The sequence below is a fragment of the Rhagoletis pomonella genome, unplaced genomic scaffold (genome assembly GCF_013731165.1).
Source record: "Rhagoletis pomonella isolate Grant_MI unplaced genomic scaffold, Rhpom_1.0 Rhpom_scaffold_00008, whole genome shotgun sequence".
Lineage (NCBI taxonomy): Eukaryota > Metazoa > Arthropoda > Insecta > Diptera > Tephritidae > Rhagoletis > Rhagoletis pomonella.
This window is the reverse complement of record NW_023458562.1, coordinates 22,044,676-22,071,200: the sequence shown is the minus strand read 5'-3', so window position 1 is coordinate 22,071,200 and position 26,525 is coordinate 22,044,676. Positions and strand designations below refer to the sequence as shown.

The following is a 26,525-nucleotide window of genomic DNA, read 5'->3' as shown; positions in this document are numbered from 1 at the left end:
AATTATGCACTAACAAATGCATATTCACAAGCATACATACATAAATACGTAGGCATCTACATAAGCACAATAGAAGGCAATACAGTTGAGTGGTGCATGGCGTATGCGTAACTATTTACTCAATGTAATCATTACAGCCTTTTCACGTTACGTATACGCACTGAATGCTTATGCAAATCGTCCAATATCATTTGTGATGTACATGTGTATCAGGTAAGCTACAGTTTAATACTTATCCATTGAACCCTTCTTACCAAATTGAAAAAAAAAAAACGTTTCCAAGAATTCACGTAAGTTAAAAGTTTTCAGTATTTACATCCATTGGCCATTGTAACCAATAGGATAAACAAAATATGATGCATCAACAAAATACCGAATTCAATTCCAGAAATTGCCCACCAGATTATAGAATTTTGTTTATTTAATTGCTCATTAGTGTCAAAAACACACAAAAACATTGTGGGCAAAAGCAAAGAATTGTACGTCATAGGTCTATGCGAAGGTAGAGAAATTGTGCCGGCAAACATATACACATACCTAAATACATAATTCTCATTTGGCCAAAGAAAATCCCCCAAAAAACCGGGCAAGAAAATTAAAAAAATAGTTGAAAATAAATGGAAATTGAAAATTCTGACTAAGCCAGCAATGGAGCTACCCAAACGCACGTGGGTAGGCTAAATAAATGGCTGTGTTTGCTTGTTGTCGGTGTGCTGCTGCTATTGAGCCAAAAAGATGCGAAGAGTTATGACTAAACAGAAGCTAATTATGTACTTTCCACTTAAACACTTAAAGGGTTGTAATGGCAAAATAATTGGTGGCTGTCAGCCAATAGCCGGGGCAGAAGCCGATACAAAAAAAAAAAAAAAAAATTGTGACAAAAGAAAATCGAAGATAGCTGGTTTACGTTACATAAACAGTCTACATGCCATACCCGAATGATTCCTTTTGAATGCGGCGTAACAACTTATAAATCGTTTAATGCGAATATAAACCATTATATTGTTGTTATGTCAGTTAGGTAGCACCGATGAGGTTGTACAATCAAAGCCAAATCTATCACTACTACACGTGCTGGTTGGGAATATGTACATACATAAATATGTATACGAGCATAGGCACTCTTCTTTTAAAATTTAAATAAAGGGAATTCGAATAATACTTAAATTGCAGGAGAAAAGGTTATAAACCTTGTAGGCATGTGTTTTGTTATACCATCCTTTTTAAGTAAAACCATCTCTTTGATAAAATAATAAATGCGCTGCAGAAGAAAAGGTTACTTTTAGAAAAAATAATAATTATAACCAGACCTTTCGAGAGTGAAATAAGCTATGATTTATTGTTTTGCTTCTACATACTTTCGTTGTGCACGTCTTTTTTTTAACAATCTTTAGACTGAGTATTGCACAAGTTTACAGAAAAAATGTCCGACCTACGACATTTATACATACATATACAGACAGTGGTCGACAGATTTATATAGCCGCACCACATTTTGACAAGCTTTAACTTATATTTTTTTATTTAATTTTAGTTATTTTTTATAAAAATATAGTTCATTCTTTTACAAAACTCGCATTAATTCAAGTTTCAGACGTTGTTCAATATTTCAACAAAATTCAACAAACTTTCGTAAAAATTTCGAGCTTTTTTCATTAGATTTCCTAGAAGGACTGTAAGTAAGCAATGTTTAGCACATTGTATTTTAATAGAATAAAGCAAAAGTTTCAAATCTCTAAAAATTACAGTTGATTTTTTAGTTTTTTTTTGTCGAAGATGTTACGGTTTTCTTCCATGCAAAAATAAATTCTGTGTATATGGAACCAAATGGGGCAAACCAAATTCTACAAAATCAACCGTTATATTATTTCACTATAATTCAGATACTCTGCTCTTCCTCGGTTAGGTCGCAACTAGTGGAATACTCTAGAAGAGAGTTGGCCCCAGTTCCTGGCCATTTTGAAGTTACTTCAGTATACATGAGTATGAATATGAGAAAGTGGATGAGGTAAGTAACACGGCTATGCACAAATTGTAAATCCAATCGCTAGAAATGGGCGACTCGCTCAGGGAAGTTAAAAGTAGAATTACGGAAATTTACTAGTTGAAAGCTAAGTATACCTGCGACCCATTTATAACCAGAACTCTTTTAGAAGGACAAGAAAAGTACCGATAAACTAATGGCTGTTTCCACAGCATATCAAAATAACTTAAACCCGAAAACCATTTTAGATTTGGGAAAATAATCCAGTTAAGGGACGCTGAATCGTGATCAGGGAATAAGCAAAATAGAGCGTCACCTAACTAAGTTTATCGGCGAAGAGGACAATAGGAAGGTGGTAGTCCAAATACATGGTCTTTTTGCTTTTTACACGCATAGCAAAACTTCCCGAAGTATTTTCTTATTTAACCAAATATGTATGTATGTATGTATGTGGGTTATGAATGCAAATTTTTAAAACAAAATTTCGTGGGCAGCGTTGCCGTTTTGGTACAATTGTATCATTTTTGATACTTTTTTTTTTCTAAATTTTGTGATTTAATACTTTCGATACTTTTTTGTTCACAAATTCCCCATTTTGATACCTTGGCTGGCAGAAATGAATTTTTGAAAACTATGAATTATATTACTAGTTTAAAGGCAAATAATTTTTTTCTAGTTAGTTGAAGTCTTAAAATTTTATATTCATTTATAAGTTTAATTTGGAACCTCTTATAAGGGAAATACAACCCGGAATTTCTTTGCACACGCCACTGTTATAGGACCCCTAAACTACACAAAAACATTGCGCACTATCGGGCTTGCGTCGGTCGTTTGTATGGTGTGTGGGGTTGTTTGCACCAAATTGCACAGTTATTGCGCTAAAATCAAAATCACTTTGATATTTTGCTCATGCTTTGTGCTGCGTTTGGCGACAACTGCGCTATTTTAATTCTAGTTTTGACATTTTAGTGCCCACATCGTGCTGTAAAATATGGATAAGAGCGAAAAAAAAATATTTGTTTTTTATAATCTTTTTTTTTTGCGTTTTAAAGCTGAAACTATCCAAATATACAACACACATTTATATTTCTTGCACATATTTACTTGAGCAACGTTTCTCCAAAATAAGGTTTATTGTATAGTAATTTCCACAATATTGACTTGTACAAGTCTCGGGTTGCGAAATGATTTGTTGTAGTTTAGGGGCCCTATACAGATTCTCTGTTTTTGTTAAAGCAAACAATATTAAATTTTTGTATAGCTATGAATTTAATTATAAATTTTATTTATTATTTGTTTTTCAAATAAAAGTTTAAGAAATAAGATTTGTTTGCTTTTGATGCTTTTCGATACTTTTTCTGCTTGGCAACTGCTTCTTTTTTTCGTAGCGTTGCCTGATTATGTAAATGTGTGGACTGGAATGAGGTTAAACCTCAAGCCACAGTGCTGCAAAATATCATTCAAATTAATACCAGTAAATCCAAATCAATGGCGTGATTGCAACATCTGCTATTGCAGATTAGGCGCAAAACTTTCAGAAATAAGGACAAACAAACAAATAAACATATCTGCTGAGCGAAGGCAATAGGAATGGCATTTGGATTCGATTTTGAAATTTAATTACAAATTGAATAAATACGTAAATAAATAAGAATGAATCAATCGGCAAAGTATGTATGTAAGAGGAAGCAGAGGAAGCATGCACAAAGAAAGAGAACACACAAAAGCCAAAAAAGTAAAGACAAACGCACAAAAACAAAAGCACATAAACAATAAGCAGCGCAAAACTTGACCGCTGCGTTAACCGGCAAACGGATGTATGGAACGTGGGAGAATATGCCTAACATACTAGAAATATACACATATGTAAATACAAATATTTGTACATTCGCAAATGTCAGCAATGGAAATGCAGAAGTTGAATATTTTTAGTTGTTGTGTGGGTTCAATGAATAGCAGCAAACCGCTGAGCTAAGGGGTCGCGACAGCAGGGCAATGAAGAAGACAAAGGAGCAAATGTTTGTAAACAAATAGCGTTGGAAGATTCTGAGCTAAATTACAAGCACATTACATATTTACATACGTACATATGTATGTATATATTTAGGTGTAGGGATTAAGTATTAAAAAAGTAAATCGCAAATGACTTTCGAGTAGTGAAAGTGGCTTTAAATGTATTTAGATAATACATATAAAGGTAGCGGTATATATGTGGGGACGTTTTATTTTTGTACCTAACAGTTCAAATTGTACCAATGAATGCGCCATCGGCTTGGTTCAATATTTTCATTTCCTTTTTCGGTTATTTATTTTATTTTTAAACTTTTATTTATTTTGGCGCAATGATGACATCGTCAGTGCTTTTGAAAACATATCGACGCTATGGATTTGGAAGCCTTAAGTGTTGGAGTATGAATATACAGGAGTAATGGGCGCCGATGTACCATTTGAAAGTCCTTTAGTTTTAAAAAATAGAAGCATCTGAATTTAAAAGAAAATACCAGGTTGACCCAGCTTTGTTCGGAGTGCATTTTCTTTTTAAAGTTTCCAAGGCTTGGATATAAAATACTGGTCATTTGCATAGCTTTAAAAAAATATTTTAGAAATAAATAAAAAAATTTGGATTTCGATATTCATTAAGTAAACCTCTTACTTTGAAATTTCGGTGGTAACCCTATTTATTAATACGCTGGAATGAATAGTACATATCTTGAGCGAATATGTACTGTGTATACAGATAAAAAAATGCTGATTGAAAATAACAAAATAAAAATTTGTATTACATAGAAGCGTGGCAACCCTGATCGAAAATATTTTCGGAACAAAGTTCTCAACAAAATAACTTTCACCTGATATCCATATTGCGATGTTTTAGATAAATTGTGTAGAATCAAAAATAAGTGGCAACCTTACACTATTATCCTAAGGGATAACATTTTATAAATAGGGAAAACATGGTTTAAGAACCTTCTCTTGGTACCCATGAATAGTAATATTTTACCTTTTTTTCTAAGCAAATATAAGGATTCTTAAAATACCTTCCACCTAATATCCACATTGATGTTTTAATTAATTTGTAACTAATTTCGAATAGGTGGTAACCTTGTACGATTCTTCTCGGCGATAATACCTATTCAGATAACATTAAAATGCAAAACATTATCTGTATACAAAATTTCACCACAATCCTTAGAGCCGTTTCCGAGAACCTTAAGGATATATATATGTACGTACATTTATGCAAGAATTTCTCGTTTAAAGTAATAAGTAAGGAAGACAAAAACATGCAAATGCATATCGCATATGCAAATGCATATTATGACACAAAAAAGCATATTTTGGCGAAAATGCGTTAAAGTGCATAAAAATTATGATTTTGGTAATAGGCTAATTAATTTTCGCATAATTTCATCTGACAACACCTTTGCGGAGATAGCCATAGGTTGCTGATAAGGTTTGTTTAATTCACAAAAGGAAAAAGCTGACAAACAACGGAAAGTCCCGTTATTTTCTAGTAAACCATTTTAATATACTCGTAAAACATTTCGACTGTTGTTTTCAAATAGCGAAATTTCGCTCTAAACCGGTTTTGGTGGTTGAAAAATTCAATAAAAATGTTTCGTTTTTAGCGAAAGCTGTTTAATCGTAAGATACATACTTTCATTTTAAGTTTGCATTGTGAATGAAAAAATTTAAATTTAACAGGAGCCAAATTTTAAAATAAAAGATTTATTGGAAATTTTTTTGATTTCTATTAAATACTGTTCTTTCGCAATAACATCAAGCTATCAACGAAGAAAATTAATTTCAAGAATGTACCCATATGCCATGTGTGAACTATTAATGAAATCATAAAAAATATGGATGGAAACATTTTGTAAGTAATTATTTTTACTTAAGTGTTCATACCGCAGGGCCTGAGATCGAGCACAGTTTCCGAAAAAAGAAAAAGTTTCGTCTTATAGCGGTCGCAGGCCCTCGGCAGGCAATGGGAATCCTCCTAGTGTGTTTCTGAGATAAAAAGCTTTTCGTAAATATTCAATCGCCGTTTGCAGCAGTAGGCGTAAAACTGTAATACATATATTTTTTTCGACATAGAACAATGCTAAGGGGTGAGCATTATAATTCCAACTTTACTTTCTTTCTACCACCCTAATGTACATACATACACCGTAAAGTTATGTAACGGTGACTGCCTTTATCCAAATCCGCGATGGAGATACACTCACGCCTAAGGAGGCCCGTTGTGATACAGTTTAATTAGCTCAATCTGTATGCATTCATACACACATACATAGTTATACTGAACTATCCCTGCAGTAAAATTAAGAGACAGTCTGACAAAGCGCTAGTTCCGAACTATATATCTCAGAACTATCTCTGAACTAGTGCAAAAGGAATGCAGAGCGGGACGGTTGAAACTTGTGGTGTAAATGTGCACAAAAATGCTCACTACTCGTACAATACGAAAGTAGCTCAGCGAGAAAACCTCCGACTCAACCATGGTTGGTCGCGAGTTCAAATCGCGGTGGAGGCAGTAGTGAGTTTTCAAATTTAATGAATTTGAATCGTTGCGTGCAGCTTACAAAATATATATATTTTTTTTTAATAAAATATGTAACAAAAACGGAATCTGTAAAAGAAACGAAAAAATGTCCAAAAATCGAATATAAAAAAACTGCCCAAAATGGAACCGGTTAAAAACTGGTTGCAAAGTAATGCACTGGGCGACAATTGCCACCGCCAATGACATCGCCGCGTAAAACTGGACAGTTGAAAGCATTGCTTGGGTATTGAGCTAGAACTGGTACTGTCGGCAAAAGGTCTAGTTCTACGCTAGTTCTAGGCTAGTCAGATTTTCTGCAGGGATGCTTCAAACTTGTTTTCATTGACATCAAAGAAACAATAAGACTAATTACTTCCCCTTAAAAGCACAAAGGATGAAGTAATTCTAACATAGTTTATATGTAGATACGTGGCCATACCATGTGAACATACACGCATATGCACTTGAGCATGTATGAATTTACACACTGATTCAGTAGTACGAAAACGCAACAATACGATGGCAACAATAACTTTCTTTTGATGAACATTCGAAGCAGCGATAACAAATAACCACCTGTGTTAGCATAATATAATTTGTCTTTATAAGCAAAGGCACTCGCATGAATGCCTGACATTGGTAATGTGGCGTGAAATTTCGAAATAAATATGTACATTTTGTAACACAAGTTATTTTATAAAGGCGAAGGCCAACCAAACATTTCAAAGGAGCTGAGGATGAACATACATATATCTGCATATGTACATTAGGGCAGGTCAATTTGTATGGGAGATTTTTTCGACTATGCGCGTGTGGCAATGGATGATTCTAAGCAAATTTTCCGAAGAAACCGTTACTCTAAAATCAATTTGGATTTTTCCAAATTGCGAAGATAGGCATTTTGCTGTAGAGCCGTAAAGAGAGCAAACATTTTGTAAAAAAAGGTAGCCATTTCAGCGTTTATCTTTTTCTTAAAACTTCGACCAAACATCAAGTTGATTTTAGACCCATGGTTGAATAATTTGTTTAGAATTACACGTAGAATGTTCATACGTTATACGCTCATAGTAAAGAAAAAAATTTACCCTCCCTATGTACATTAAAGTGGTCCAAAAATGTATGTAAAAAAATAAGGTCGGATTTTTAATGCCGCCACCCCCTAGGATTGTTATATACCGAAAAAATATACCCATATTTTTTTATTTTGAAATAAAAAATAATTTAGGTAGTGTTCAAAGCGCTCAAAGTTGTCCATGTATTTTATATGGAGAAAAAAAACATTTCGTAGAAATAGTGTAGAATTCTTGAAAATCAATATTTTTCGATCGGAAAACTTTACTTATCTTCAGGAGATTCTCAGTAATAATACTCAATTGTTTCTTTAACAATTTTTTCATGGTAACTATATTTTATAGGTCCTCCAAAGCCCTTAGAAAATGCAATGGGGGGACCAATAAAAAATCTTTAATCATAAAACATGGTTAAATAAACAACTGGATATTAATACTGGAAGTCTCCTGAAGAGAACCACAGTTTTCCGGTCGGAATATATTAATTTTCAAGAGTTTTATACCATTTCTCGAAAAATTGTTTTTTTCTCCATATAAAATACATGGAAAACTTTGAGCGCTTTGAGCACTCCCTAAATATTTTTTGATTTCAAAATAAAAAAATAGGGGTATATTTTTTTCGATATAGATCAATCTTAGGGTGTGCCGGCATTAAAACTCTGACTTTATTTTTTTGGACCACTCTAATGTACATACATACGAGTACAAATCGTTACCTTTATTCACAAAACCAACCCTTTTTTCGAAACTGCATTATTCACAGATTTTGGTTGGATGTATTAAAATACACCTTCAATAAAAATTTCAAAGTGTCAACGGAGTTACATGTCACTTTTTAAAAAGCTCACCCAGGGCATATCGTGTTTGACATTTTCATGGCCAAATAATTTGAAAAAATCCAATAAGCTGCTATACAGATATTACCTGTTCAATGTGCCTGTGCAATACCTGTTTTTGATACTCTTTGTATATCATATCTGTGGTGTGAGGTACAAATATGGTAACCTAACATAGTTTTTAACAAAAGAGTTCCTCGCATTTTTAATGAAATATTTACATAAATATGCAAAACTTGATGGGACATATTTTTGGTACTCTATAAAAGTCGTAGGGTGCGTTAACACAGAAAGCGGAGCCAAGCCGATCGATGCCGTTCCGAGCTGAGTGAAACTTTCAAATTGCTGTAGCTATATCAAACAGTGATCGGACTTCAAAAAAATTCTGTGTGGTAGAATCTGGAAAAAATGTGGGAGATTTGGTAGACTTTGTACAAAAATTAAAAAAATTCTGCAAGGTTTCACCTAAATTGCAAACTTTTTAATTAGACTCTAGAAAAATTTAATTCTAGTACAATAAATTGCAAGACTTTTCCTTGACAGTGTAAAACACTGATCACATATCAATATATTTTTTGAACATATTTTAAGAGATTTCTAAACAATAAATTTTAAGCATTAAAAGTTAAAATCTCCTTTTTCCGAGAAAGTAAATCGTGTTCAGCGACCTCAATAACATATATTTAGCCTATGAGCGCGCCAATTTTCCTCAAAATCTACCCTTGCCATCTCCTTCAACATGCTCTAAAATATTAGTAGCCAAAAATTTTATAAAACGGAGACTCGCATCGGGTTAATATTTAAATTTAGCTAACAGACTTGGACAGGTGAGTTTTTGAAAGTATTCGAATGTTTTTAGCTATCAGCCTTAACAAAATAATGACATTGGGCAAAATTGGGTCAGTCTAATATATATATATATATGTATGCACATCTAGGCATAATTTTATTTTAAATAAGTTAGACGAAGGAACAAAACTAAAGAAATATCTAACTCAGAGTTATCGATTTTACACTCGTCATCGTGGATATGCAGATACTAACCTACCAACATAAATAAATATGTAAGAACATAATTGAACAAATTGATTAGCTATCTTTGCAATACATACAAGCGATTCGATAAATTAAAACTCAAGCCAACTATTTAGTCTAAAATTAAACTGAACAACAACATAGATGTTTCAGCAAAAACTGCTTAAGTTTTCTACTTAATCGTGGTCATGAGTAAGCAGTCTACTTAATAACGCCTACTTTTAGGCGCGGCGCAACGCATATAATGAAAATCACTTAAGTATCGACAGATATTAGATTTAATCAGACGACGTGAGCCAAATGCACAAAATTACACACAACTGCATTTAATCGAAAAACTTTCTACGCATTAAAGAATACTTAATGCGTTAACCTTCGATTGCGAAAAAAACACATATTGAAAAAGTTATTGAACTTGAAATGATGCGAAGCCATGAAAGAGCAACAAATATCCAAAAAAGGTTATACAAGTACATTGGAAATGTATGTACTAAAAAAGGGAAAAATGAACGTATGAACTTGTGTGAAATCATTGATTAACGATAAACATCTGTACATATACATATGTATATTTGTTGATCTCCCTCTTGATTGGCGCTGTAAACACTTAAGAGTTTTACCAACTTTGGTTCAGTTCAACAGTGCGGACCAAATGTTTCTGCTTTCTTTCGCCTGGAAAATATTTATACACATTGCAACTTGACAAAAGTACATATGTACATATACATATATATTCGTATATCGACATAATGTATTATTTTTGAAAAGATTGATTTGTTTTCACTAAATAAATATGTATGTACAATACAAGAAATGAAAAGCCTCAGCCAACTTGTCTACTAGTCTAGGATTTACATATCTAGCTTAAAGCAAGGAAGAAACGTTTGAAGTGAAACATTTTTGCCTTCGATTGGCTGTATATCCAAACTCAGCAAAAGCGTTTCGTTTGATGTACAAAACCGCGTATCAACAAAATGCAAAACCGCCTATGTGAGTGTGCATAAATTATTTTCTAGAGAGTACAAACACTCATATTTCAAAATGGTTCTCTTTTTTTATAAAGCAATCGCCTTTCTGGCTTGTATATTTCGGGACGAATGGCTAAGTATTAAGCCAAGAGCTTCTGTGAGCAAATCCAATTTTTTGCAGAAAATGTCAGTTACGCGGTTTAGCAGAATGACGATACGCGGTTTTGTACTTTAAACGACGATTTATCTTATTCCAAATTCCATTGAAATGGAACAGCGACAGAACAAAGGGTGGGATAGCGGCCGGGTGTGTGTACAATTAAGATTTAGCCTAAGGTTAAGATTAAGATCAAGGCAGATGTTTTCATAATAGTTCTATACGGGTAGCTATTAAAATTTCTTTCGAAGTGATGCATTTAGGTATAATTCTGTGTGGATAAAAAGATATTGTGAAAGCCTTGCGTTGAACAAAAGACCTGCACGGCCTTAATAGCATTCTTGTAATCAAACCAGGCCTTCGGTAAGACGTAACGTCTGTCACATAAAGGAATCCTATGGATTTACTCCTCCCCTTATCAGCTATGCATTTGTTGGTTGGTAGAGCAGACTCCCTAACAGTAGAGTGGAAGATCTGTTTGTAGCCTTACAAAACAATCTTTGAATAAGAAAAAAAAGTAACAGAAATCAGATGAATTTTATTGAACTACAACTGATTAGCGGTATTCATCTAACGTCACAAACTGCCGATAAACGTAATAAAGTAAAAAAAATTTATGGAATTTATAATTGTATAAAGTTTATCGGCAGTTTTTCACGTTATATGAATACCCCTGTTGAGATTTTTGGTCAACTGAGCACTTTGCTATTCTAAAAATATTTTTATAAATGCCGACTTTGACACTTTTAATGAACATAAACTTTGTTCCCTCGATATTCCCCGTCTTCTAGCTACAGAAAAATTTAAAACGGAATCTTTTCTTTAGATTCTTAAAAAACATCTGCGCATATTTGCGAGTCGGGAAATCGACTTGCTGCTTGCACAAAATTCAAAGTAAACATTTGAGAGCACACTTACATGTCTCACTGTAGCTGAGCGTGCAGAGATGCCTGCTGTTACTTGTTAGCTTCTAGATGGTCCGGTTGCGAGTCCCAACAGAGACAACATGTGAAAATGATTATAAATTTTTTTTGTGCCTAGGGAATATGAAAAAGCACCTGTGAAGTGCAGAACGAAAGCGTATTCAAACGAAAATACTGACTTTGAAGTGCTTTAAGCCAAATGCATTTTAAGCCAGTTGAAATCAAATGCTGAGTCGGATAATTGACTGATGCCTAGGACATCGCCATGTTAAAGTCAATAGTTCGTTCCAAGGAAGAAAGTCAGATCTTCAACTAGTTGTGGTGGGTAAAATACTGATTGAACATTGATATCTAAACTAGTTTCTTTCCGTACTGGGTATGTACACTTACATACTCAGATGTGGACATTCAAATACGTGCGCGCAAAATTTTGGGATGAAAATATTATTTTTAAATGCCAACATTTTTAAACGATAATCAAATATAAAGTACTAATTTTTACTATGAACTATTTCCCTCAGTGTACATGCCAAATACATACATACTTCTAAGAACAAATTCATAAATTTTGAAGCAGAATCCGTAAAGAGTAAGTCATGTATATGTACACATCGAATGCTTATTGTCCACAGTACTCGACCCTCTGTTATGTAATGGAAATTTGTTTTGTGAAATGTACTGTGTGAAATGACATCTTTATAACACAACTGCTACATTTAAAGCATAAATCAATGCATTTAAGATTTACTTTTGCGTTTGCGCTTCGAACTTTGAAAGATTATCTCCAGCTAAACAAATACATACATACAGCCGGAAGCAAGACAATAACAATGGCACAGCAGACCAGCAAGAAAAGGTCAAACGAAGGAAGATTTTTATCACAAATCCATAAAAATAAAAGTACAAAAAAAACGAAAAAAATAACGTAAAATAGGAAGCTAACTAAGCAAAGCTGCCAGTATTTTGTAAATTCGTCCGAAAGTTGATAAATGTTCAAAAAGTGTCAAGCAGGCGGACAAAACAAAAGTGATGCGAATGAAGAGGGAACAGTGGAATATTTCAATTAGAGGTGTAATTATTTATTTCTTTTTTTTACTAAGAAAAATAATGCTTTTTTTTCTCAAAACAATTCTTTGTCATACAAGCGCACGTTTTCTGCCAGCAAAAACGAGAGTAAATAAATAAACTCGTTCTCTTGCGGATCTATATATAGTATATGAATGTGCGCATTTATGTATGTATGTATGTAAATATGCCCATATATAAGTACATATGTATGTATGCATTTAAGTAGTGTGTACGACGGTGTCGCGCGACAATCAATCATCGCTAAAACATAAATACATATATTTCAAGTGTCGTTTCGATTGTCATTTTAAAGGCAATTTAACCTTAAATTTGATTTGTTTTGCAAATAAGAAAATTTATGTTCACCTCTTTAGGCCTCAGACTGACGCAGCAGCAGCAGCAACAGCACCCGCAATGCCACCTCTACAGATGCTCGCATCTCAGCGAATTGCTTTGACAAATGGCTCTCTGGTGATCTTTTAGTAATGCAGCATTTAAAAACGACTGGGTGGAAAAGGACTGGTTTCAAACTGAGGCCGGTTTCAATTATTTCTGGTTGCAAACTATGGAAGCAGCTAGTAAGGTCAAGTGCAGTGTCAGTGGATATGCATTCACATTTGTGCACAGTGCTTTACATTGTTGTTTGGAAATATGTGCTCATATCAAATTGTCATCACAAGCGTTTTAATATGTAAGATTTAAGCAAAATAAATAATCGTTTTCTTGCTGTAGACAGATAAATTTTCCATGCATGGCAATTACAGCTATAAAATGCATTTAATTTCATTACCAAATTGGGCAAAATTATACGTAGTTGATTTTCTAATTTCATACGTATGCATTGAGAAAATAAACGTTCGCGTTAACTTTAAAATTGAGTTGTTTTCATGGAAGAAAGAGGGAAGCGAATGCGAGGTTTTAGAAATTAAAGACATTGTGCAAATCAAATAAGTATTCGTCCCAATCTATGTTAATATTTCGAATAGATATTTTTCATATATAACTTGTTTACATAGTTTGCAGTATTAGCTTTGAAAGTTAGATTGTGATTTATATGTACATTCAGCGGCAAATAGAGTACCAGCCAAGCAGCCATTAGGGCTATATCTAATAGGATGATCCGTGCCAGGTTCGTCAAAGAGCGCTTTGATACTCTTCAACTCTTGGCAGCGAGAAACACGGCAACACTGTGCTGGGTAACAGGTCACTGAGCGATTAAAGGAAACGAGGTAGCGGCGGCGAAACTGACGAGAGGAGGCTCTACCTCTGTCTTTGTGGAGCCGGAGCCAATTGTTGGCCTTTTTCGAGACTTGAAATTATTGAGTGAGAGCGCTAGGGCGACATAAATTTTTTTAATGGATTTACTGACAGCGTACCTGACGGGTATTAACCACGGAAAGCGTAGAGATGTCGCAATCAGAGTATGTGTTATTGTCAAACATTGGCGTGACTTATACTTAGTTCCTACGACACGTGCATCCCATTCGTCTCCCATTCGTAATTGGCTTTCTCATTCGTACATACAAAATTTTGAGAGCGAAATACCTCATTTTTACGTAATTCAAATATAATTACCAAGCGAATTACAAACGAATCGCTGCTGTCTCTAATTTTAATCAGAAATTTATCGAACTCAGCTGTCAGAGCAAGAGAGAATAGAAAAAATCAAAACAAAGGGGAGAAAATGAAGGAAAAACACAATGAATTGCCAAATCGAATTAGAAACGAGCCATGTAAATAAACGGGGTAATTAACCAAAGTAATTCAGAAGTGAACTACGTAATTGGCAGAGCGCGTGGGGACATAGTATTACACTGAACCACCAGAATTCAACTGCAGTCGACCCTTATCATTAGCAGTTTGTCTGCCAAGACACAGTTAGGGGTAGGGACTTCTCGTAGGTATGCAAAAGATCTTTTAGGATGCAGTGTCTTTTGTAAGTAGTATCATAGTCGTTTAGCAAGGTTTTTTTTCTTTCTAAAAGATCATACTTTAACATTCCTAGACCAGCCACGGAGTTAAGTTTATATTTTTTAATGATATGAAACCGAAAATTGATTGAAAAGGAAATATATTTACCTTCAATATCATACCAAAGGATTTTAAAATCAGGTTACTACATTTGGGGACAATTAAAATTAACTGAACTCAATTTTCAGAACTCAAAAGTTAGAATTTGTCCATACATACATATGTATATTGAAAGTTATTCTCCTTTCATAGTACCGTGCGACAACCAGGATTTTTTTAAAGGGACTTTGAAATTTCAAAGATATGATCAATTAAAAAAATGCATTAAAATTCAGCGCAATGCAAAATAGAATGGATACCAAATAAAAGAGAAAATTGCGTACTTAGAAATATTAAATGTTTTGGTGCCTAAGGACGAATAAGTATTGAAAATATGCTACAAAAATTGTATCCTTGCATATCCTTGAAAATTTGAAATATTTATTTTTGAAAAATATTATATGTCTTCATAATTTTATCGGTTTAAAGAATATTTGTTTTTCTCTGTGACGTTAGGATTTTTTTAAAAACACTTTGAAATTTCAGATATGACTATTTTAAAAATTCCAGTGCAATGGTGAATAACAATGTGGGTAACAAATGAACGAGGAAAAGAAAAAGGAAAAACGAAAAAAACTAAAAACAAAGTTTTGCTATAATTGGATTCTAGTTTCGGAAGTATATTGATGTTGTTGTGTATAAACTTCATCGTATCCTTTTATCACACGGGTTTAGGAGCAAAGCCGAGATCGAAAGCTCTAGGCAGTTATTTTTTTTTTTAAGATCTGGATGAACCCTATGTAACGGATATAAGGAGCTTATTCACTTTTAGGCTTTAAGGGTAATGGAGATAATGGCAACCACATGCGGTAGCACAAAGGGCCGTATCTCGAAGTGCCACACAAACTAACTTAACCTATCTCTCTAGCAACTGCGAAACTAGTTTGGAAATGCATTTCACGGCCCTCGACTCTGAGTTTAATAGAATTTAGCACATTACCCAAGTGTGAATGTTCTTTCAACACTTCAGCATAGTAAATTGTGCGAAGTTATGTAAAAATAAAATCACAATGTCAGCTTGCCACTAAGCAAAATGCCCCAAAGAGCGCAACAAAATACGAAAGCGTTGTGTACATATGTTTACTCGATATTTTCCATAAAGAACTATGACCCTGTGCAAATTAGCATGAACAAATTTTCTCGAGCAATGACAAAAGTAGCCATTAACAACGGAGATACAAAAAAAAAAAAAATAAACCAAAACGAAAACAAAACAAAAAAATATGGTACAAGGAAAATTGTGTACGCATAAATACACTCATATACTCATACATGGTGTATTTAAAAGCGTGCAAATCTCTGAGGGAAGCAATGCGTAACGCGTAGACCAGTGTAAATGGCAAACAAGACAGCGGCAATACATCAAAAAAGTAAGCACTTCAACAAAAGTAATCACAACAAAAGAGCTAAGAGCTGTCAACTAAGCATTTTGCTGCTTAAATACCCAAGACACGAATTCACACACCACAGCAACCTTCAAAAGTGTCGCGCTGGGGTTGATATATGATTGCATTCGCTAAGTAAGAGAACAAATGTAGATACATACATAAGTATGTATGAATGTACATATAAAATTAATTGTAAGTGACTTTGGAAGTGAAAATCGAAATTCGAAACAGAAATTACTTAAATATTTAATGATCTGTCATAAAATATTTAACAAGTACGCAGGGTAATTTGCAGCGAAAAAAAAGAACAAAAACATGCCAAAATACCGAAACAAAACAAAACAAAAATATAGCGGGAAATGATTTTTGCACATAATCAAAAGTGCGTCGTAAAGCTTGCCAAACATTTCGCTTGCCTCTTTCTTTTTTCTTTCTGTATATTCAAAAGCCTCCTTGGCTTGTTAAAACATTGCAAACGCAGATGCCAGCACTGAACCGAGACGAAAACTGTTGCAGTCTGAAATCGAACAGCGACATTGACCGTCAAATTATCTGAAGGAAAAATTGCACAGCATCAAATTGGCTGCGGTTGTTTGGATTTAATGACGTGTGACATTTCAATTAAAATAAAGCAAGCACAAACAATTCGTTTCGAAGCCAAGTGCCGACGGTGCGTATGAGTAATGTCAATGATTACGGTGGCGAAGAATTTAATGCTGGTAACTCATACGCCCCGTGGGACATGAGGGGAAGAAAACAAAAAAAAAACATGAATTGGTATGCAATGAAATGGGAAACCAAATGGAATTGAGAAATCGATGTATGTATATGCATACCTACATATGCATGTACATACTATGTACGTGACTGTCTGAGGGTCGAAGCGAAGCCTACTTTAAGGCGCAACACTGTGATCTGTTTTCATAAGCAGTTCTTTGTAAAACTTTATGATCTTTAGTATATATCGCTTATTAAGACGCTTGATCTTTGCTTTTCATTCAAAATTTTGGAGTCCATATATCTGGTAAATTTTTGAAAAATCCCAAACTCTTTGGGACTCTTTAAATTAATATTTTTAAAGATCGTTTCTTACTTGATCGAACGGATTTTTTTTTGATTTATTTTTTTAATATCTTGCATTTATATTATTTTAATTAAGTTACTGGCATCAATTTTGTTGCTTACTTTTCCTTTTGATCCTTTAGAAAGCTTTCTAATTTTTTTGTGATCACAAATAGTTAATCTCTACATTGAGCTTTAAAGCTTTAGTGAAAATTTTCGCTGTTTATATTTGGATATAAATTTTGCCTATATATTTCTTTAGCTAACATTTTTCTATGATGTTCTTTATTTCTAACCTCAATTTTATTATTATTATTTTTATTATAAAAAAGGTTGTGGTGTTTGACCAAAAATCAGTAGCTTGAAATTAAAAATTTTAATTTTTCGGTAAAAAACACGGGGTTCATAAATAGTCTTTTTAAATTTTTTGGTGCTCATTTAAATGTTATATTTTTTACAATAAGTATTCATACTTAATTTAACTTAATAACTTAATTTTTCCTCATCTCATTTTATACCTTTTTTTAAATCCTTCATAGATATGTACATATGTATACCTCGTTCCATAAGTTTGATCCTCATTAATTTTTTTATCACATGTTTAAAAAAATGTATCGTTATTTTGACATTTAAAAATACTTTATTTTTAAATTAAATGTTTATCATATTTGAACATTTTAAAATACTTTTTATCAAAATTAAACTTTATATTCACTGTTAAAATTTTGTTACGACATTTTTGATCTCTCGCTTTAAAACTACATTTTGACGACAATTTTTTTATTATAAAAGATAGTGTTAAAAATTTTAAAATTTTAAAAAATTTGTTTTTCTGCATTCATATGTCACATTATTTTTGGATCATTTTATTCGTCTGTTTTTTTTTTAGTTTATAAAAAAATAATCGATATTTTGAAATTTAGGTAATTTTAGATTTTATTTTAATTTACAAGAAAAATCGATATTTTGAAATTTAAAAAACTTCATATTTTATCTTGATGTCAAATTTTCAAAATTTAAATGCGAAATTTTAAGGGTTTCGACAATATTTGTTTAAATTTCCTTATAATTTTAGAAAAATAAAATAAAATTTATAAATTTTGGAAAATTTTAAATAAAATAAAGGATATTTTGAAATTTATGTATGTAATTTCTAATTTTATTTTAGATTAAAATTTAAAATACGAAATTTTGAAACCCCTTTATTTTACAAGAAAACCCGATATTTTGAAATTGAAACATTTCAGTTTTTAAGTTTTTTGATCATATTCTATTTTGTTTTTGACAACATTTATTTAAATTTTCTTGTAATATTTGATTTTAAGATTTATTTTCATACTATACACTTGGATCTTAGTTGATAATTCATATTCGATTTTAAAGTTTGTAATTTTAGTTCTTGAATCCTTATTGATTTTTTTGAACAAAGATTATATTTAGTTGAGAATTCTGTATTGGGATTACAATTTGATCGGTAACTTTGACTTGCCTTTTGAAACGCCAATTTTTTCGATTATATTGCAACGTTGCAACGCAAGATGGTCCCGATAAATATATGAAAACATTTTAGCCAAAAACAGATGTTCATAACGACACTGAATTCCGTTTTTGTTTTTTTCAAATCGTTCGACCTAATATGTATGTATGTATAAAAAATAGTATTGTAGTTAGCAAACAATTTGAAATAGGAGTTTTAGTATGGCCAAATTTCACGTCTTCTGAACCACTGTGATACCCACATTAATTTTTCTAAATAGGTGCGCAAATTTCAGGCTAATTTTAAGGAAGTAGCATCAAAAGAGTGCCATGCAAGAATGCAACAGAACTAATTGAGCTAATTGCCTGGCTGAATTGGCTAAGCGGAAGAGCTTACGAGAATTTACAAAAATGCACGTATGTATGTACATAGATATGTGCATATGTATGTGCGTAACTGAACTAACATGAAAGCTGAAGGATCTAAAAGCGTCGCGGCCAAGAGAAATGAGCTACAAACTAAATACATATTTTTGTAGAGACCCAGGCACACATGCTAGGTACGTAATACGTATGTACATACTTACACATGTACATGCATATGTAGCCAGTGGCGGATTTACCGTAAAGGCAACATAGGCTGGTGCCTAGGGCGGCAAAATTTAGGGGTGGCAAAATTCTGTTTTTCAAGTTAGCTGCACTGAAAGTAGAATTTGAGTTTCTACATTTTAAGACATAAATTTGAGGTTTAATTACGCAATCAGATAATAAGACAACACTGTTAGGTATTTTTGATATTATTTAAATGATAATATTTAAAAATACTAATTTAGTATTTTTGAGATTATAACTTATCAAGTGAAAAAACTTTGTTGATGATAGCTTTCTTTAAAAGTTGAAATCCTTTACTCAAGGGAAATTGTAAAAAAAGTATAGTAAATAACATAAATTTGAATATAACAATTTACCGCTAATCGTTCCAAAACAGGTACTTTTACCTCAAAATATTTTTCTTATCGGAAACAAGGCGACAAATTCTGAATTCCCTAGGGGTGACAAATATTCAAATCCGCTACTATTTATATGTAGCTATATTATTCAGAAAAATTGCTTTATGTTCATTATTAATTTCACCGATGTCGATATTTTTTGTTCAATAACTGCATGTCTAGTTTCGACATTTCAATGTTGCGTTGCACAAAAAAAAAAAACGAAAAAGTAACAATTGCAATAATCATTTGTATATATGTGTGGATGCGTTTCTTTGCAAAACTTCTATAGAAAAGTCGTTTGCCAGATTATTCAACATTTCAATGCATTCGGCATGAAATTTTCACGGAAAATGCGTAAATTTATTCTATACGATTAACGTTTACCGTTTGCGGTAATAAAGAAAATTTCGTATTTTTGTGACGCACTTAATTACACAGTTGACAGGTTAATTGCCCTAGCGTGCAAATAACAGTTGAATTGTATTTTGAATGCGCACGTAATGTAATGCGTGCGAAAAAAAGCAATAATAAATGCAAAAAGCTCTAACAATTGCATTAGAGTACGTTTTATATTGACAATGAAACGAGTGTAAATTGCGTAAATGACTTTTGTAAATATATAAATTATTGACGGGGAGATTGGGCAAAAACTAGTTGACTTTCGATTACCTTTTAGGTTTCAAGCAAAAAATTTTAATTTAAAGCAAAAAATATCTAAAATCAGTTACATAAGTTAATACTCAGAGAGTGAAATTTAGTTGCGAATAGAAGAGCAAAAAAAAAAAGCTAACAGTAATTTCCAGCTTTCAAGCCTGCAAATCGCTCCAAAAATTGATGCGGTTCGGTTCAGTGATTCGAAGCACTTAGAAAAAACTGGTACCGGAACAAGAACCTTCTCATGAATATCTCTGAACCGCGATTAGGTTCAAATGGCTCAATTTTTAAATACTGAGTGATACATATATCACAAAAATATTTATATTTTTTATTTTATTTTTAAAGTATATTATTATTATTATAAATATATAAATATTTTCTGAATGTCACCCAGGTTTTTATGCAAAAAACACTAAAAACAACATAATTACCAATGTCTGTTTACTGCTTAAGAAGTTTCAATGATTTCCTTGCTTTTATATTTTCATGAAATAAGACTTAGAAAAGAAAACAAAAAATTTAATATATTTTCAGAATGTCACTTTTAGGCGAGAAAGGGGTTTTCATTTGTATGTATGTGAAATTGTTGTCGAAGAAAGATGAAACAAAAGGCCTGCCTTCAAAGAAAAACCATGACATGAAACCATGAAAAATCAAAGTGATATGCAAATGTTTAAAAATCATGCATTTAATATTAAAATTGATAAAATAATTGGAAATAATCAAAAAAGAAGCAAAAAAACGAATGCAATTATTTTTCTGATTATTTCCAATTAGTTAGATTTTTTTTTTTCAAATTTAATTGTTGAGAAAAGTGGATTTTTATTTTGAACCGCACCAAATCATTTTTTGGAGTCGTTTTCGCTTCGATTTTGGCAGTTCGAAACAGAAACGGTTCGGTTCGAAGTCCTGCTTTAATAACTACAACGTTTCAGTGTAAACTGGTTAATATCGTTAAAATTCTAAAAAATAATATAAATATCGCTAAAAAGTCGCATTAAATTAAAACCGTAAAAGTCGGTAGCAAAAAAAAAATATTAGAAATCAATGCGATTTTTTACCCGCTCAAAGCTTGCACTTATTTCACTAAAATTGTATAAGCTTGATAACTGCATACCCAAAATATTAAAAAAAAAATTTGGTTAAAAAGCTCCAAATTTAGATATGAGTTTGAAAGTGTGATTTATACAGGTTTTGTTAAAACATGAACCATATTTCATAAAAATATATCAACAAATTTTAGCTTGAAAACTGTAACTTTTAAGCAAAAAACAAAACCGACTTCAATTCTCATATAAAAATTTAATTTTTCCGAATTTCTTCATGGTCTAATGATCGGATTTAAACCAAATTAGTACAGGACCACGTGTGAGGTAACAACCTTCCTTTAAAAAAAGAATTACGGTTAACGTGGTCCAATAGTATGCGGCAACTTACATACAACAAGAAAAAAAAGTATTCCGACGAATTTATACACCTTCTCCTTTTTGTGAATTCGGTTAAAAAATTAAGACATACAAAATAGAACAAACTGTCGTCTCCTTCTCATGGGATTCAGTTAAAAAACTTTCCGGGCTTTTCGATGAGATGAGATGAGATTCGATGGCGGATTCAAAATCTATTATACGAGCCAGGGTTGACTCCAGTGCCTAAGTCCTAAGCCCTTCTTCAATTAGTGTAGTTGGAAGTCGATAGAAATGTCTATAGCGCAATGCACGATGTATCCAGGGAATCAAGATTTTCAGCTACCATTCCAAATTCTTGCAGAATCAAATAGCATTAGTTTTTCAGAACTTAAGATCTTCAATTAAGCTCTTCATGCTGGGAATTCGGGTTAAATTTGGCTGCATAAACACCATTTCATGAATTCGAATCTCGATACTTTTCATGAGTACTGAGTAGTATCGGGAACTCGATACTTTTTGACAAGTACTGAGTAAATATCGCGAATACCAAATAATATCGCAGTTTTAAAAACTTAAAAAAAAAAAAATCATATAAAAAATTTCGTTCTCTCTATTACAAAATGTTTGAAAATTACCCGATAAACATTGCGATGAACGAAAATTATCATCGATATCCAATATGAATGTCGTGAAAAGTAACATAACGCTCATTTACTTCAACACTGTCATAGCAAAAAAAAAAAACCCCTATAAAAACGTCTTTAAAGTTTTGTACTTACATATACTCCCATAGCAAAAATTAATACATCTTTTGCGCTCATGATCTACGGGTAATCAGTACAGCCATGCAATTTTTATACACCATAGAAGAAGGGGTAGCGGTCATTCGAACATTGGGCTTGGTTAAAAATTCTTAAATAATTGGAGAGCGAATCTTTTGCTTCACCTTCTATAATGAATGGGGTAAGAGGATGGTCTTCGACACCATTCTAAAAGAAACTTTTTAATGAAAGAAAGCTTCTCTTTCCTTTAGAGAATGGACTTCACCACATTTATTTCTCATTTTTTGCATTTACATTTCATTTTAAAAGTAAAGTGGTTTATAAATACATATATGCGTCAAATATTAAATATTTGCTCTTAAAACTTATAGCTCTTTGCTATAAACGATTAATTTACACCAGTGGTCGGCATACTAACACATTAACACGATTCAATAAGTGAGACTGTGTGCTTTATATACACTGCTCAGCTGCCGCTCTTCGGATGCGTGTGAAACACACATGTGCTCAGAGAGCGCTCAGTGAGCTATGGCCTGCCGATCAACGCTTTATGGTCCCGTCAGAATGGGTACTTTGTGTACGTTCCGCTTAAGGATGAAACTGACAGTTGAGTATACTGTGTGTGGCTGCATAGAGTGTCATATTGGTAACCCTTGCGTCGACGGACCCAAGGAACGTTGGTCAACACTAAACTTCTGACGCATGTAAGTCCGTCACTGCTGACTGTTGTATAACCCCGCGTTTACATAAGACAATACCAATGAGAAGATGCACATAATTAACACATTGTTTGAGTAAAGTAGGCATCCAGACAATAAACTGTCTTCGAAAAGCCAGAGACAGTAATGAAGACATCAAGTGAAGTGGGAATATATTAGTAAAAAAAATGTGAATGCTTTGCTATTGTATCTGAAAAATTGACTTGTGTAAACCCCATGTACGCGGCCATAAGGAACAGCTCATTTTTGTTTGCAGACGCAACACCTTCATTGTGGCGTATCTCTATGGTACGTACGTCACATCCTTCACATACTTTTCCGTTATTGACGTACAAGTACCCATTCTGACGGGCCTATTACACTTATAGAAGTAAACTTACTGCAATTTTATTTCAAAACTACTTTTAGAAGAGCTTGCTAGATCACATTTCAACTACTTAAAGCAGTTTCTATTTAATTTACAAATAGGAAGAGGCCATAAAAACAAAGCAATCTGATTTTTGTTTAGTTTTCGCGTTTGAAAGTGCGAGGATTATCGATACTTTTTTGCAAATATGAGTACTAGCATCGATTCTTCTTTAGAGTATTCTATACGAGTACTAGTATCGATACTTTTCTAAAAACTTCTATCACTAGTTATGATGTTTTTAGATTAATAACCATGAGTGGCATAACCAGGATTTTAAACACTGGATAAGTTATGTGGAATTGTTCAAATATAAAATAAATTCAAATAGAATAAATTAAAAAAATATATTAAAACCAATAAATCACAACCCTACTGTTTAGTTTCTAGCCAGTGTGTTGCTCCTTTTTCAAAGCACTTTATTTCATGAATTCGCGAACTATGCATAAACGGGACCATTTTTGAATTCATGAAATGAATTCTGTCGCATAAACGTAGTATCTGGCTCGTAAAAAACGTTTCTCTGATAACTAATTGGAGAACAAAAAAGTGCTAGCGGTCTATATTTTCCATCTGTTTGCTCTAAAATTATAGTCACCAAAGAAAATATCTTTTCTTCTTTCAGTTCACGTTGAATGTTCATACAATATCTTTTTTCTTCTCAATGAACATATGTACATACATTTTTCAAATTGTTAAAGAAAACCACAAAACAAATTTTTCGACTATAGGCGTATAGCAAGGGAGGATTCTACGTGCATTTCTAAGCAAGTTTTCCAAAGAAAAATTGGTATAAAATCAATTTGGATTTTGCCAAATTGGGAAAATAGGTTTCCTTTACTTATTATTTTACTTTAGTGTCGTAAAGAAGTGCTCAAAAGAGTTTATTTGAGAGTTGGAAAATACCTATCCACTGATACCTCATAAGTCTAAAACGGAATAGCTTTGGCCCAGTTATTCAAGTTTTTCTTAACCCAATCTTTAAAACAAAGTTAAAAAACATCATCAAAATCGCATTATTGCGATTCCGTTGAAAAGATTTTTAAATATTTTTATGCAGATTTTTTAAACTTAAACTGTTTTTTCATCTGAGGGTATTTTTTTCAAAAACTTATTTGTCACATCGGTCCAACTCACGTAAATCTTAATATTTTTCCGAAATATTTTGGTGGACGTCTTCAAATATAATAAATTTTGTAATCCAAACTGCAACTCTTTTTGGTGATGCAGTCTAATGTTTGTATTGTATTTTAGTTGTATGTAACCATTTTTTAAAGGATAAGTCAAATATACGTTTTATTTATTTTTTTTATTTTAACACGTCAGAAAATGTGTAAATTTTCATTGCTGCGTCCTCTGGCGGATGTCTTAGGAAAAAGATAAGTCCAGAAATAGATTCCTTGGACCAAAACCCTTTTTTAGCATGCTTTTATACAAAATTTAAGCACTTTTTACGACACTACAGCAAAATGCTAAGAGCATAAAAGAAACCTGTTTACGCAACTTGGCAAACTTCAAATTGATGGTTTCTTCGGCAAATTTCCTTAGAGTTACACGAACATAGAATCCTCCTATGCTATACGCCTATAGTAAAAAAAAAAATACCCGTTATATACACACTTTCTTCCCGGGACCGAACATAACGTTATTGACGAAAACTGTCATTGACAAATTCACTATGAAGGAAATGTTCAACAACTATCGACTGATCGATTTGTTTTTTTCCACCGAGAATAAAACTTGAACATAAATTTTTATTTATAAGATTTGCGCAAAATTAAACAATAACAATTATTTTTGATTTTTCTCTAAATAATCTGCACCTGACAGTTATTTTTAATTTTTATATTATATATCTTAGATAGCAGTTATTGAAGACTTTTATTTATAAAAGTCATTAATATAAACTAGTCACCGACTTTTATTTTTTAAGTTATACGAATCAAAGTCATTATCATTTTTCGCAGTTAAGAAGGTGTTGGAGAACAAGCTCATACAAGTGACTTATAAATATGATTCAAAAAAATAAAAGTCAGATACTGATTTATATTGACGATTTTTAAAAGTAAAAATCACTGACTGATTTTTATTTATGACTTTTATTAATAAAAGTCTTCAATAACTGTTATGTGACATTTAACTTAAAAATAAAAAAACAGCTCTTATTTGCAGATTGTTTAGATAGAAATCAAAAATAATTGTTATTTTGGATTTATAAAATAAAAATCAGAAATAATTGTTATAAGGAATAATTAAATAAAACTAAAAAATAACTGTTAAAGATCGATTTTTTTAATAAAAGCTGTAACTGTTACGGTCGCTGTTTTTTCCTTTATATAGCATAATTACTAATTCAACAAAACCTTCAGTCAATAACCGGAATTTTATTTCAAGCTCTTTTACTTTTGAATGCCTCAACGCCAAAAACAAATAATGATAAAAACTAGAAAATGTTTACTCACGTTTTACACTCAGAACTGCTTGGTGCGCGTAATTCCAACATTTGTGATGTTTTTGTCTTAATCAAGAAAAATGAATTCTTATCGGCAGCTTCTTGGCGTACCAGCGTCTCCGAATCGATGCTCATTATAGGGCTGACTGGCTTATTGTTGACTTCTGTGTTGCGTGTAGCATGCAAATATTTCAAAGAATATTTATCGTCCTGCATTCACAAAAAGTAGAAAATGTCGGTATGAAATATTTGATAAATTCACGAAAATTTAAAATCGCACCTGTTTGGTTAACAACACAATCATATCTTCAAAGAGTAGACCGTGCAATTGTATGCTGGGATTCTTCTTCATTGTCAAGCTACCATCGTGTATGAGACGGTACTGCGTTAAGTCCAAATTCTGTAATAACAAAAATTATAAATTCTAAGTGCCTTGCATAGCTCAACGAAAAAACTGCGCTTTACCTTAAATTCATCCTTATCGAAGGTTGACTTGTCTAATTTCTTCTGAATGTTTTGCAATCTATG

The 26,525-nt window shown here is 32.5% G+C and overlaps 1 protein-coding gene across 10 annotated transcripts in view; it reads right to left on the bottom strand.

Annotated features, from left to right (window-relative positions):
* LOC118744410 overlaps window positions 1–26,525 on the bottom strand; it is a 397,231-nt gene that overhangs the window by 45,521 nt on the left and 325,185 nt on the right. For all 10 annotated transcript variants that reach the window (XM_036477417.1, XM_036477408.1, XM_036477411.1 and 7 more), the window contains 3 exons: window positions 26,463–26,520; window positions 26,278–26,397; window positions 26,008–26,207 (listed from right to left, as the gene is read on the bottom strand). In XM_036477417.1, coding sequence (XP_036333310.1) covers window positions 26,008–26,207; window positions 26,278–26,397; window positions 26,463–26,520 — 378 coding nt within the window. The remainder of the gene's footprint in view (window positions 1–26,007; window positions 26,208–26,277; window positions 26,398–26,462; window positions 26,521–26,525) is intronic.